At 36.3% G+C, this 14,133-nt stretch overlaps 3 protein-coding genes across 3 annotated transcripts; 1 reads left to right on the top strand and 2 right to left on the bottom strand.

Moving 5' to 3' along the window:
- Positions 1–1,673: 1,673 nt before the first annotated feature.
- Positions 1,674–3,646, bottom strand: LOC126610050 (uncharacterized). The gene is made up of 2 exons (XM_050278015.1): positions 3,530–3,646; positions 1,674–3,065 (listed from the first exon to the last, which is right to left on the bottom strand). The coding sequence occupies exon 2, from the start codon at positions 3,000–3,002 to the stop codon at positions 1,992–1,994; it is 1,011 nt and encodes a 336-aa protein (XP_050133972.1). The 5' UTR covers positions 3,003–3,065; positions 3,530–3,646; the 3' UTR covers positions 1,674–1,991.
- A 1,602-nt stretch (positions 3,647–5,248) lies between these two features.
- On the top strand, positions 5,249–10,236 carry LOC126610029 (ubiquitin receptor RAD23d-like). The gene is made up of 11 exons (XM_050278002.1): positions 5,249–5,463; positions 6,126–6,287; positions 6,662–6,715; positions 7,097–7,185; positions 7,666–7,888; positions 8,512–8,667; positions 8,743–8,808; positions 8,904–8,951; positions 9,062–9,171; positions 9,257–9,335; positions 9,443–10,236. The coding sequence occupies exons 1-11, from the start codon at positions 5,398–5,400 to the stop codon at positions 9,557–9,559; spliced, it is 1,170 nt and encodes a 389-aa protein (XP_050133959.1). The 5' UTR covers positions 5,249–5,397; the 3' UTR covers positions 9,560–10,236.
- A 130-nt stretch (positions 10,237–10,366) lies between these two features.
- On the bottom strand, positions 10,367–11,523 carry LOC126610037 (uncharacterized). The gene is made up of 2 exons (XM_050278011.1): positions 11,109–11,523; positions 10,367–10,531 (listed from the first exon to the last, which is right to left on the bottom strand). Exons 1-2 carry the CDS (start codon positions 11,389–11,391, stop codon positions 10,503–10,505), a joined length of 312 nt encoding a protein of 103 aa, XP_050133968.1. The 5' UTR covers positions 11,392–11,523; the 3' UTR covers positions 10,367–10,502.
- Positions 11,524–14,133: the final 2,610 nt, after the last annotated feature.

Raw genomic sequence — 14,133 nt, 5'->3', positions numbered from 1 at the left:
TAGATATCTCCATTAAGAATTGATCAAACTAAACTAATACATAAACATCTGCATTAACAGTTGATCAAGACCTGCTAAAAGAGGTAGGTAGCTTAATTAACAGTTTCCAAGAATCTATGGATATGTTCCATCTATACGCAGTGCCATTACCAGACGTTAATGATTGGTTCGTCGGTGCGTAATACTAATCCAAATGTTTAATTACTGTTAAAACTAAGATTAAAACTTGTTATCGTTAGCGGAAAGGACTTGCAGAATCATAATCTGCTATTTGACTAAATGACCATAACTTTAAGTATTTAATTATGTAAAGGGAGGATAAGGATTAGAGAGGAATTGTTGAGTGTATGAGTCAAAAAGGATGGGAAGGGGGAAAACATGCACATATGCAGGTTACCGTAGGAAAGCAAGAAAAAGATTCTTATAGTTATAGGGCAAGTTGCCCTTAAAATTAAGGGCATGAGCCACAAAAGTTATAGAGCCTATGAAATGGAGAACAAAACCATGGCATTTTGCTTGGTATTTGATTTTTTGTTACATCAGTTACTGATTGTTTTTGTTTTTTCTTGAGTATAAAACTGCAAGAAATTTGTAATATTCTTTTAATGAAATATAGTATTGATGGGTACGAAAAATGAATGGTTGAAATTAAAAATAAAGTTAGTAATTATAGAAACCAAATTTCATGGCTAAAACACTCGTAGCACTAAACGCTACGTTGATACACATTTGGTATCTCTCTATACACTACAAAGCAAAATTTGAAATCTTTTTCTTCTTGCGGTTTGAGTTTACATACGGATTAATCAACACCCAAATAATATAAAAATACAACTCGTATTTAATATCACGAATTCACGATAATAAGAAAAAAAAATTATTTTCTTAATATTCGTGTAACTTTTGAGTCGCATAACGTGTTAATTGCGAACCCTAATTTTGGCAACAGAGATCACTAAAATTTAAGAACCCTCCTTGTAGGTGTGTCCTAAAATTAATTAGCTAAAAATACAGTATTTTTGCAAGAGCGACCTTTCAATTTTTAGGGTCCATTTAAGAAGAGTTGGTCGTCAAGAACTGGATATTTTGCCTACAGTAAGCCTACCACCAAGTTCCAGCTTAAGTCCACTAGAAAGCCCATCCCTTGTACACGAAAATGTGATGTGAAGTGAGAGATGTTTACGAGGCGCTCTCTCTAGTGCATGTTTAAGTTATACATCTAAACAGGAGCTGTTGGATTCCATTAGGTTAAATGATCTCAATGGTTCTTGTTCAAATGTATAACTAGTTTTTACTTAACCCGACTCAAGCTTTACTTATGCGAACACATTTTCCAAATTTTATTCAACGGTGCTTAACATTTAGTGGTTAATAAATGAATTGGTGAGAATAAAATAGAAGATCTAACAATTATAAAAATCAAATCTAACGGCTAAAACACTCGTAGCACTACCACGTAGTATTGAAGTTACATCCCCAACATTTTATTTTGTGCTTTAAATAAGTACTAATGTATATCAGTCTGTGATTTGCAGGTGGTGAGGTATGAGTCCTTGACCGTACGAACTAAGGAGCCAAGAAGTGTTTAGTCTAAATATCGATTTCAACATCTTCATATCTTTCAAATAGCAACAGTTGAAATTTTGGCTAAATTAAGGAAAGGGAGGCTGAGATTAAAACTTAAAACATGGGACTAAGTTTATATAAGTTGATGAGAATTCGGGCTAACACACACTGCAGATCAGAAGGACGCACAGGAAGTAGGAGCCATCAAACCACAAACAAATTTCGAACTACATTGACCTAATCCAACAAGAAATTTAAGATGTATTGAAATGGAAACTCTAAAACTTACCGATCTTAAGAGATGCATCAACAGATTAGCATTGATGAAGATCTAGGATAATAGTAATAAACACAAAAACTATCACTGCAACAGTTTGTTGCTTACTTAGGGAACTTGAACCTGAAAGATCGAACCGATGATGACCTTAAGCACCTGCTTGAGCATTCCTAGTTTGTTGCTGCAAGTCTTCATTAGCATTTCTGATAACTTGATCCCAGCCACTCCCGGTGCCAGTGTCCAAATAATCAAACGGCACTGCTGTCTTCAAACCTGGCCTAACAGATAACTGGCTCTCTACAACTCTGAAGTCGACACCATCTCCTTGTTCACTATGAGTCTGATCCAATTCCTCCCACGTATACAGCAGAGGTAGCGTAAATGCGCCCCATGGGTTGAAATCCACAACCTTTACGCGATCATCCTTTGTCACATAGACATCAAAGGTGTAGTTTTCTGATTCAAATCTCGACATCAAATTCTCCAAGAAAAAGTCTTCGATCAACGCTTGAAGGCTGTCTTTCTTTTCAATCAGAGCAGGATAACAAGTAGTGACCTCACGTTGGGAAATTCCAACTAAGTTCTGATTTCGTACAAAGCAACGGAACTCCATCTCTGGCTTGAGAGATTGGTACCATTTCCGAAGTGCAAGGAAGAAACTCCTAGGCCTTGATGAGGTTTTGTCACTGCAGGAATCATACGCGTGACACAGATCGTGGACCAATGAGTCAGACGATCGTAGCAAGAGCACAATCTCACTGAACGAAGAGCATCTGAGACTCCCAGTTGTGCTGATCCAAGCCGAGTCTTTTGGTGCACTCCAGTTCAGCTTAGGGAACACAGACCCTCCAAGGGACTCAATCGATTCCTTGATCTCCAACTCAAGCTCAGGGAAAGAGGGCGGCAGAGAAGGCTGCTCCGACTCATCACCAGACCCTTCTGATACTTGATAGTCGTCTTCCTCCTCCGGATTATGAATTCTATTAGGAAATGCATCATCATTTGAGATTGAAACAGGGAGAAGGAAGGGGCCCGAATCATCGAGAAGGTACTGGACAAAGGATTCAGGAAGCTCATGAATTCGGGTTCTGATAGACACGGATTTAAACTTCGGGTACCATTCCTGTATCTGGCATCTATTCACTTCTTCTTCCTTCATTTCGTTTGCTCAGTGTATAAATCAAACACTTCCAATCACCGGTTTTTCGGGCTATCTGGCAGTCTAAATCACCACAAAAATTTATCTCTTAGTAATAAAAATCGAAGATCGAAAAAGAAAAATAACTTGTAAGATAAAATAATGAAAATTTTCCAATGAACATCAACTAAATCGAACCCAGATACGCAAACATCATCAGAAGTACAATTCAGCATCAAACATTAACCATTCTTTCACCAGTCAAACATTTCATGCATGAAATCCGTTACAGATACGACAAATATGGCAAACGTTAACACCATAACAAATCCACGACACAGGAAACTACGAAAAATTCAAACACAATAAAAAAAACAAATAAAAATTGAGGATGTTTGACAAGATTTGAAGTCAGTTAGTTAACTGGCAATCCTACATTTCTGTCGGTTCCTCAGGCGGTGGATAACAACATGCGAACTAATTCAATAGTTTCAAGTTCGAGACTTTATTGGTGCCCAAACGAAGAACCGATGAGAGAATCTGTGTACCTGAATTGAGTTCAGAGACAAAATCCTTGAGCGAACGGAGAAGAAGAGTCGAGTAATGCGAAAGCTTTGGTATTTTGGGGACGCTTGTTTTTTTAATTCCTAGGTTTTGTGTTGTTGGGCTGGGCCTCCGTTCCGAAAGTTGGGCCGCCGCGTTTTGTTTGTGCCTACGGTCCTTTGGACCTCCATTTTATTCTTTAGGAATTGGATTCAACACACTAAAGAAACAAAATATATATAAAATTAAATTTATTTTAGGGAACTTTAACGAAAAGCTCTCAGTACTGTTCACTTTAACGAAAAATCACATTTTTACACTAAAAAGTCAATCATGATACTATTCACTTTATCCTTTATTTTGTCCTTATCATTAAAACTCAAAGTTTTCAAACCCTTTTCATTAGTTTTCTTTTTATTTTATGAAAATAAGATTATATAAAATTAAAAATTTGTTTGTATGGATGAACAAACCTCAATTATTAGAATGATCACTTTCTTGAATTTTACATGCGGTTATTATATGATTAATATATCGTCATTATTTGATTGTAAGATTTTTAAATTGTCATTTCAATATGAATTCTCAACAAGAAAACAAATTAAGAAAAATGAGGTTAATATCCACATTTTCAAAATGTACATGTAAGGGCTTTATTCACTACAATATGTCGAGTTGAAAAATTCGTAACCACATCATACTTGTGATCTAATATCGAAACAATTTTACTTGAATAGTCGAACTTGCATCTCTTATGTTTTTTTGTTGAGTTTGAAAGTACGAAATTGTAACTAAATAGAATATTAAAGTGGTTTATTATACGAGACCGTTTGATATTAAACTTACAGTACACCCCACCCACAATGAATATGTAGCTAATAAACATTCGAGAGGCTAAAAGAATCTATGTTTGCAATGCTTAGAAGTAGAGTATATTCCTTGAGTGCATCATACTTTATTGTTCTGTTTTTTTTATTTCTATTGTAATTGGCCAATATATAAAACACCCAAAAATAGAAAAGAGAGAATTTTAATGTCGATCATTCTTGCGGTACACTTGTTATAAATAAGAAAAATATCAGCTTATTGTAGCTTTCATGAAAAATTGTAAAATCTAATTACCCAAGCCATAGCAGATGGCGCGTTGCATTAATAGCGAAAACAATCATGTTCATGTGCTCTGGTGCACATTCGATTTCCCTCCCTTCTTACAATTAACAATTTAATCCGTTAATGTTATTGTTTATAAAATAAAATAAAAAAAATTTACCCAACCCATAAAATTTAGCAAATGTGAATTAGACCACTTCTTGGGAGGATTACGTAAGTCGAATCCTTGATGATTTTGCCTACTGATTCTAGAAGATGATGATGGCAAAATCTTCATTCTAACTCCAAACATTTCACTTACGCCCATGCATTCGTATCAATAAGTACTATCCAAACAATATATCGTTTTGTAAATTTTTTTATTTTTTTTTTCGAAAAAATATATCACAAACTTGGGTAATCTCCAAGGTCCAAATCCTCCCTAACTTCTTCTTCACGAAGCCAAATCCTCTCCGAACTTTACCATCTCCCAAGCCCCACCGATAGGTACACATTTATCTTACACGTGGCGTGATTGCATTGGCTATGGAACTACTACCTGAGAAATCGCCAGTTTAGTGGATCGGTGCTTCTACTTTCTGTAGCTACTATATAAGCGATAGAACAAGGACTACTGCTTTTCGTTATCACAGTGACTTCTTGCTCTCTCTCTCTCGCGTTTCTCTCTCCTCTCTCTCTGGAAAACGTGACCGGCGGCAACCGGAGATCGAAGTCTTGCGGAAACTCTACGAATTGGGCCGAATCGTACAAGTTGAAGAAGACGATGAAGGTTTTTGTCAAGACTTTGAAGGGCACCAACTTCGAGATCGAAGTGAAACCCGAAGAGACGGTATAAACACACGCATATACAAATTTTCAATAATTAATCATCGGAGACGGAAAATTCAATTGCTTTTGTGCTTAATTTGGGATATTAATCGCTTCAGTTTTTGGGTAATTAGTGTTTTTGGGGATTGAATGCTAATTAGGGCTTTTCACGCCCCGGTATAGTTTCAGTTCAGATTGTTTGATTGTTCGCTGTTTTGTGTTTGCATAATTGTTGAATTTGGTTGAAGTTTTAGTGAATTTGTTGTCCAGTTGTGCAAATTCTGTAGCTTTAGCGTTAGTGTTATGGTCAAACATTGACATTGTTGCGGAATTTTTCGGCTTTGATCGCTCGGAGAAGTTCATGTTTATTGGAGTAGGGATGCACTTCTATGGGCGTTTAGTTTTTTAGTTAATTTGGACTCAAATCTTTTATCCTTTATACGTTGATTCGAAGTCATGGTTTATAAGTGAATGGGATAGTCTCAAGCCTACACAGGATTGGATGAATGAAAGATCGAACTGATTTATTTCAAGTTCCTGTTTCGTTACTTAGCCCACTTAATATGCAGGACACTAAGCAACTCATGCATTCACTTTTGGTTACTCAACAGCTTTTTTGTATCCTTTTTTTTTTAATGATTTCCAGCTCAGTGTGGTACTTATTGTGCTAATCCTTTCTCCCAGGTTGCTGATGTCAAGACAATTATAGAGACGGCACAGGGTGCAGATGTGTACCCTGCCCCGCAGCAGATGCTTATTCATCAGGGGAAAGTTCTTAAGGATGACACAACTCTAGAAGCAAATAATGTTGCTGAAAATAGTTTTATTGTGATAATGTTAACCAAGGTGAGAGTGATTTTCTTACAATTGTCGGGATTGCTTAAGAAATGAAGGTGTTGTAATTTTTGTTGACAGGATTTGTAATTGTCAGATATGAAACTGTGCTCATATATACTATTTTATTCAATCTTTACAAGAAAGAATTTCGAAGTCTACTTGTTAACCTTAAAGAGAATATTAAGCATCAAGTTGGTTATGCGATAACCATTAAGTATCTCACTTTGATTGGTTTATGTTGTTTCGTTTTATGAGTTGTCTGTTGTTTTTATAATTGTATTACTATACTGTTGTAGCAAGTATGTGGCATTTTTAATAAACTTACAATTATAATTATACTACAGATGCTAATTACTTAACTATGTTCTAATTAACAATTGCAGCCCAAGGCCTCACCAGCCGGAGCCTCCAGTAAGCAAGGTGCAGCCACAAGTCAGGTAAAGTCAGCTCATTTTCTATGTTTTTTATCATTGTTTTGGATTGAACTTTTTTCACTTTGGTTCTGCATGTGATTCTGATAATCTTTTTATTGACTCCATGGATAGAGAACATCTTCTTTTTTTTCCTTAATGAACAAACCTTGGAAGCATGTTTGCTTTTCATTATCTAGGAAGAGGTTTCTGTGAATATGGGCGGAATGATGTATGGGGGATTCTTGTTTGGGGAATTGTACGTATGAAGTTGCATATACTTTCTGGTGAATTGTAGGCGTATAGATGTTCACTATATAGCCACTCATTATGAGGTATACAATACAAAAATAAGCAGTATTATATTTGTTTTTGAAAGTACATCTTATGTGGGCTATGTTTTTGCAGCCCCAACCTGCTAGTACTGCTCCTACCTCGGCAGCACCACCCCCAGCAGCTCCAGCTCCTGCTCCAGCTCCTGCGCCAGCTGTGGTAGAGTGAGTATACTTTCACACCTTGCATTTTCTTTTGAATCACTCATCTAAAATAGTTTGACAGAAAACTTATAGATGTTAACTCTATGGTAATATTTTTACTGACTGCTGAGAGCAATATGAAGTATAAACATTTCAAATTAGTGAAAACTACATATTTTATTCATATTATATACTTTTACCAAAATAGAGGAAGAAATTTCAATTTTCAAATGGTTCCTAAATTTTTAGAGTAGTTTATGGTTTTGGTTGTACAATATGCTTTTACCCCTTGCTCGTTCCTTTCTTTTTCAATTTTTTATTTATCATTTAAATAATTTTGAGTTCCCAATAAATGGCCCTTTTGTAAGTGTTACTAATTTTCATTTATCGACTCTTTTTAAGAAATACTAACTCATTAAGGTTGTCTTTGTTGTTTACTATACAACCTGCATTTCAAGGTTTTATATGTAATATATAATTCTATTACATCCATTGGTCCAGATCGCAGCCTGCCGCCCAAACTGCTGCTGTTGTAGCCCCTACTGATTCAAGATCAGATGTGTATGGCCAAGCTGCATCAAACCTAGTTGCAGGAACTACTTTAGAGTCTACCGTTCAGCAGATTCTAGATATGGGTGGAGGAAGTTGGGATCGGGAAACTGTTATCCGTGCTTTACGGGCTGCTTTTAACAACCCTGAGAGGGCTGTTGAGTATCTATATTCTGTGAGTACTGAACTGGGATATTTTGATTCTTTATTTGTTTTCATGTTGCTAGTTGGGAAATTTAGATAGAAAAGGAAGTTTGATTACAAAAAATGAGGAGGAAAAAAATTATTAGTTAATATATTAAACTTGATTAATTAGTAGGTGTGTTTCTGTTTTTCTATCTAACACATTTAGCAGTAGACAAATTTATTTGTCTCTCTGTTTATCTCAGAACCATTACGCTTTCTGTTGATAAACACCTTGTGCTTTGTGATATTCAGTTTTATAATGATGACGCTCTATGGTGTTGGTTATGATCCTTTCCCTCTCAGAACTACAAATACAATTGAAATTGGCGGGTGATTTGAGTTGGATTATAACTTATAAGACAGATTATAGATTGATGTCCACCAGATGTTTTTGTCATATATTCTAAGTTTTATTTTCATACAAGTTTGCTGTCATGGCCTGGAAGAAAATTGGAAAAAGGAAACTTATACTATGTTGGTTGTTTAATCCTCATCAATTACTTGTTTTGATTCCAGTATATGGTATCCCTATATGCATTAGCAAGCATGTGTAGGCGTTACTATCAGATTGACACAGAAACTGATAATTTGATATACATGTCACCATGTCAGGGCATTCCTGAGCAAGCTGAAATCCCACCAGCGGCCCAAGTTCCTGCTGGTGAACAAGCAGCAAATCCTCCAGCAGCAAATCTTCCAGCTCAGGTTCCACAACCGGCAGCACCTACTGGTGGGCCCAATGCAAACCCACTTGATCTGTTTCCCCAGGTAGATATTGTTGATTAGTAATCTTTGTACCTCATTATAACATAGGTCAAGTGATTAATTTACTCGTTGAATCAGGGCCTTCCCAATATGGGTGCAAATGCTGGTGCAGGCAATTTGGATTTCCTGCGCAACAGTCCACAGGTATGTATATATGCATCTTTGTATTTGTGAGTCTGCTTCTTGCTATTTTTTGCGTGGTTGAGAGTTGTATATGAGTTTCCAATTCACCATTTCAGTTCCAAGCCTTGCGAGCTATGGTACAAGCAAACCCTCAAATTCTGCAGGTATTATTTATTTGCTGATTTTATTTTGTTCTCCTCCAATTTTCTCAGTTTGGCCGAGATTGTCATTCTAATTATAATCTGAGGACTCACGGCGGTTTACCTTGTTGTAGCCTATGCTTCAAGAGTTGGGGAAGCAAAATCCACATCTAATGCAGCTCATTCAAGCTCATCAAGCTGACTTCTTACGCTTGATTAATGAACCCGTTGAAGGGGGTGAAGGGTTAGAAAATCTGCTCTACTTGGCCATTTCTTTGTTGATAATTGAATACACACGGTTCAAAGTTATTGAACTCTATATGTTTCAGGAACCTATTGGAGCAGTTGGGTGCAGCAGTGCCACAGGCTGTGACCGTCACCCCTGAAGAGCGAGAGGCCATTGAACGCGTAAGTAGTATTTCTCTATGCATGTGACAAGTGCATTTTTTCCACTTGGTATGTGTGAAATATCATTGTTTAGGTCAGGATTTACAATTCGAAACTTTTGCTTGCAGCTTGAAGCTATGGGTTTCGATCGGGCGCTAGTACTGGAGGTATACTTTGCATGCAACAAGAACGAGGAGCTGGCCGCCAACTATCTTCTTGATCACATGCACGAGTTTGAGGAATGATGGTGGCAATTGGGTTTTCTTTGGTCTATCTTTTCTGTGTCTAAACACTTTGCCATGTGGGTTTAAGTTCAATAGGGTTTCTTATACTCTTATTCCAGCTATTTGTCTTGTATCTCCAAGTAGTCGGTGTCGATCCCCTTTTTATGTCTTGGATGGCATAAGTTCTCTGTTTCTAAATATTGGTTACCATATTATATACAGAATTCTTCTCTTGAAAAAAGTGGATGATTTCGGTTTTATGTATTCGTACCTAACCCCGTATGATTTTCGTGATTCGTATTCAAGTTCTGTATTCTGAAGACGCTTTTGCAGCAGTTGCTTGCTGTGAGAGCTGCTATCGAAGACATGTAGTTTGTGCAACTTTAAAGTCGATTGATCAAGAGATCAAGACAGCGAAATGCACATTGCCAGGAGAAATCTCTTGCATAAGATTGGCATCGACGATTGCATACCAACATATTGAACTACACGATTCAATTGCAAACGCGAAACGAAGTTTGAGCGAAACAAATGTGATCGGAACAACGAAATGTGATTGGAACTTGGAAGATGCAGTCGATATCATCTGAAGAGAGATGAGAAAATCTAACAAATGTGATTCACAAATAACCAAAATGTGTTATAAAAGAGCATTGCTAACTATAACACACAAACACAGCAGCTTAAAACTCAAATTTTCTACATAAAAGCTTACACCAGGTTGCCGCCGCTCTGCTGCCACAAATTGATGATATCGGTAGCCTGATTGAGAAGGATAATCATCTGCTTCTGAGATATCCAGGGCTTGCTTTCGAGCAAGACCTTGAGCTCCTCCCACGCATCTCTCCTCGGCCAGAAGTAATAGGGGCTGAGAGGGATGGAGCCGTGGCCGGGTATCATCTGGTCCAGCGCAATGCCGATATTCTTTTCCATCCAAATAAACTTCAATACGAGCCTCGGTTTCTCAAATGGCTTCACCACCACTCCAAGCTTCTATATCATCCAAAAACAGAAACAGGGTTTAGCTATAACTACAAGAGCAGTGTTTTTCAGACCTAATACTTGTATTTGGTAATTGGAAAAGTGTGAAATCAAAAGGTAAATTCAAGTAACCAATTATATTCATAAGCACTTTCTATAGAAGCACTTTTATCACAAGAACTTCGAAATATTTACTTTTTGAAATCCAAGTGCTTTAGAAGAAGCACTTAGCACTAAAGAGAGTTTTCTAATGCATAAGCACTTCTAAAATTTTCGGCAAACTTCGCCAGAAACGTTTCTAGTCGTAAGAAAAACGCTTTTAGCCCCCTTAGAACAATCCATAAGTATGGTTTCATGCTTATAACTGAGTAAGATAAATTTCAAATTCTGCAACCTCAGAAAAAATCCAGAGAAAAAAATAAAAACAAATTCATTCAACTCAGCTCAGCATATAATTGTTGATAAACCCAATTATGAATTAACCTTAATGTTAAGGAATATCACAATGTCACAGTTCTAAATTACAGAACAAGACAGACACGGAACACAAAAACCCAACAGAGATACTGAGGAGGAGAAAAAAAGAGACCTTTTTTTTCCGGGGCGGTGTTGTCGTCATCGGTGGCCGTTTCTTCGGCGACCAGAGACTCGGCGGCGGCGGAGAGCCTGACATTTCTTGCGGCACGAGTGTGTCCGAGCCTCAGCTCTGGCAGCGAGTGAGAAACAGAGAAAGAACAAGTCTTCGGCTTCAAATTCAATGCTCGTTGATTAACATTGTTGACAAATAGAAGCTTTTGCTGCGGCAGCTTCAGCCGCAATACGGCGGCGTTCAGGTTTTCCTTGCACTTTATTCCCATTCCCACGGATAACATATTCTTCTTCTGTTTAAGTTCTTATCTTCCGCTTTGAGTGGAGACTCAGAGACAGATATCTGTTCATGTGAAGAGATTGTGAGAGGATAAAATGCCATCTCTCTCTCTCTCTCTCCCTCTCTCTCTCCCTCTCTCCTTGTTTGTTTCTTGTTCTTTGGGCTGGTTCTCTCCCCCTCTCTCTCTCCCTCCCTCCTTGTTTGTTTCTGGTTCTTTGGGCTGGTTTGGTAACCCAGGCCCAAGGTTGAAAGACCCAGATTAAATCTAGCTGCCTAGCCCAATCCAAACCGGTCCCAAGATGAAACATAACTCGGTGATAGTTCTGCTGGGAGGGGATACTCCGGTTGAGCAGAATCATTGTTTGGGTATATTTTAAGATCAAGTTCCTACTCAAGGAGCAATACCAAGGGCTTGTGGGGGTGTTAATCAACTTGTCTCACATGTACTTTGATATCGTTTATGCAGTTAGCATGGTAAGCTAGTTTTTGCATTCTAGTAGTAAAGGTCATATGGATGCAGTAATTCGTATTTTGAGATATTTGAAGATGACTCCAGGCAAGAGCTTGGTTTTCTCGGAGAATAGTTATTTAAATGTTGAAGGGTATACAAATGCATTTTAGGAAGGTTCTATTTCTGATCGGAGGTCTACATTTGGATACTTAATGTTTATGGGTGGTAATCTAGTTACTTGGAGAAGCAAGAAGCAGAAAGTGGTTGATAGATCAAGTACAAAAGTTGAGTTCCGTTGTATGGCTTATGGAGTGTGTGAGTTGTTATGGTTGAAGAAGTTGTTAAGGGATTTTGGTTTTAAACCCAAGGGTGCAACAAATCTTCATTGTAATAATTAACAAGGATGCTATAGAGATTGCTTATAATTCCGTGCAACTTGATCGTACAATGCATGTGGATATTGGTCGGCATTTTATCAAGGAAAAACTAGATGTCGAAGTTATTGCTTTTTCGTTTGTGGGATATGAAGATCAACTAGCTGACGTGCTTACTATAGATGCGTCTAGTAGTGTGTTTTCAAACTCGCTTGACAAGTTGGGCATGAATGACATCCTTGCTCCAACTTGAGGGCGAGTGTTGCGAGTTATATGTGTAAATATTAGTTAAGTGTAAATGGTAGTCTTTTGTCCCACATCAACGAAGTACATATGTAATATCACTTGTAACTCCTATATATATTTCACTTTGGAGATTAATGAATATATCAGAAATACCCAATTATTGTTTATATCTATTCATTCTAATCCTTGGCAAATATGACTTTTAGACTAAAACCATGAGTAAGATCAAAATCGAATTTTAGTCCCTTGATACATTAATCACCTCATTTATTAATTATATTTTGATGTTTTAATTATTTCTTTTTTTCTTCCTAATTTTCGTGGATTAATTTTTTTATTATAATTTTCATTTTCATTTCATTCATCGTAATATATTTTGTTGTAAACATTTAGATAAACTAATTTTTGTTATACAATACATTTCGATGTACTTTATCTTATTCATTTAGGTACATTAAATTCATTATTATACATTTTCGGTGCATACATTTAGGTACACACATTTCGTTACATACATTTCGATACAAACATTTAGGTACTTTAATTCAATTTAATACATTTCGGTATATACATTTTCAGTACTAACATTTAGGTGCATACATTTCGGTACACACATTTAGGTACTTTAATTTAATATAATGTATTTTGGTGCATATATTTCGGTATATACATTTCAGTACTAACATTTAAATACATTAATTCAATATAATACATTTCGGTACATAGATTTTGGTACATTAATTGAGTCATTCAAGTTTGAAGAATGTTAAATTAATAAATTAAAAAAAACTTTTTTTTAGGTCAAAAAATAAATTAAAATTTGTATTATTAATAAATTTAAATATTTAATGGGAGACATTAAATAAAATACACATTAATTATTTTGAATTAAGGACTATAATCAATATATAATATAACACTAGGTTTATTTTAAATTTCAATCTTCTTGAGGACTATAATCAATATGTAATCCAACACTAGGTTTATTTTAAATTTCAATCTTCTTGAAGGATTAAAGTTACAAAACCCCTTTTCCAAGTTTAATTCAAAAAAATTCGCATGTTGTAGGAAGGGGATGATGTATGTATGTTATGGGAAGGTAAGTCTGGAATTTAAGAAGGGTGTATTCAATTGAGTATTCAATCAGAATTTTAAATGAATATATGAAAGTCCAAGGTTATTCAATAAGAATTTTAAACGAGTTTATAAAAGTCCATAGAATTTGTGTATTTAATTTAGATTTTAAAGGAGTCTATAAAAGTCCGAGTGCATTCAACCATGATTTATAAAAGTGAAGGATTTTTTTCAAAGAATTTGGAGAGATTTTATAGTGTAGTTTACACTTTAATAAACCATGCCCCGATGTAAGTCCACTAAAATTTCTATTAAACTCTGTTTGTACCATACTTAGGGCATCCGTATTCAGACCTCGTATAAATACACGGGGAACTCAAATGTAATTATGTAATCTCACTCTCCTCATTAAATGAGGCCAAGTTTGAGGGCAAGGCTTAGGCCATAGAGCACACAGAAAATAGGCTAAAGAGCACACTGCCTCTAGCCTTCTTGTATATTCGCCATTCAGAGTGAAACAATATCAACATCAGTGTGGACGTAGCCCAAACATTGGGGTGAACCACGATATATCTTATGTTCTTTACTTTCTTGCATATTC

The sequence above is a fragment of the Malus sylvestris genome, chromosome 17 (genome assembly GCF_916048215.2).
Source record: "Malus sylvestris chromosome 17, drMalSylv7.2, whole genome shotgun sequence".
NCBI lineage: Eukaryota > Viridiplantae > Streptophyta > Magnoliopsida > Rosales > Rosaceae > Malus > Malus sylvestris.
This window is presented reverse-complemented; position numbering and strand designations above follow the sequence as displayed.

Bases quoted from the DNA above. Each gene is read 5' to 3' on its own strand.
- LOC126610050 (XM_050278015.1), bottom strand. From the start codon at position 3,002: ATGAAGGAAGAAGAAGTGAATAGATGCCAGATACAGGAATGGTACCCG.
- LOC126610029 (XM_050278002.1), top strand. From the start codon at position 5,398: ATGAAGGTTTTTGTCAAGACTTTGAAGGGCACCAACTTCGAGATCGAA. The intron at 5,464-6,125 runs GTATAAACACAC...CCTTTCTCCCAG, and splicing joins AAGTGAAACCCGAAGAGACG to GTTGCTGATGTCAAGACAAT. The intron at 8,809-8,903 runs GTATGTATATAT...TCACCATTTCAG, and splicing joins TCCTGCGCAACAGTCCACAG to TTCCAAGCCTTGCGAGCTAT.
- LOC126610037 (XM_050278011.1), bottom strand. From the start codon at position 11,391: ATGTTATCCGTGGGAATGGGAATAAAGTGCAAGGAAAACCTGAACGCC. The intron at 10,532-11,108 runs GTCTCTTTTTTT...TGGATGATATAG, and splicing joins CACCGCCCCGGAAAAAAAAG to AAGCTTGGAGTGGTGGTGAA.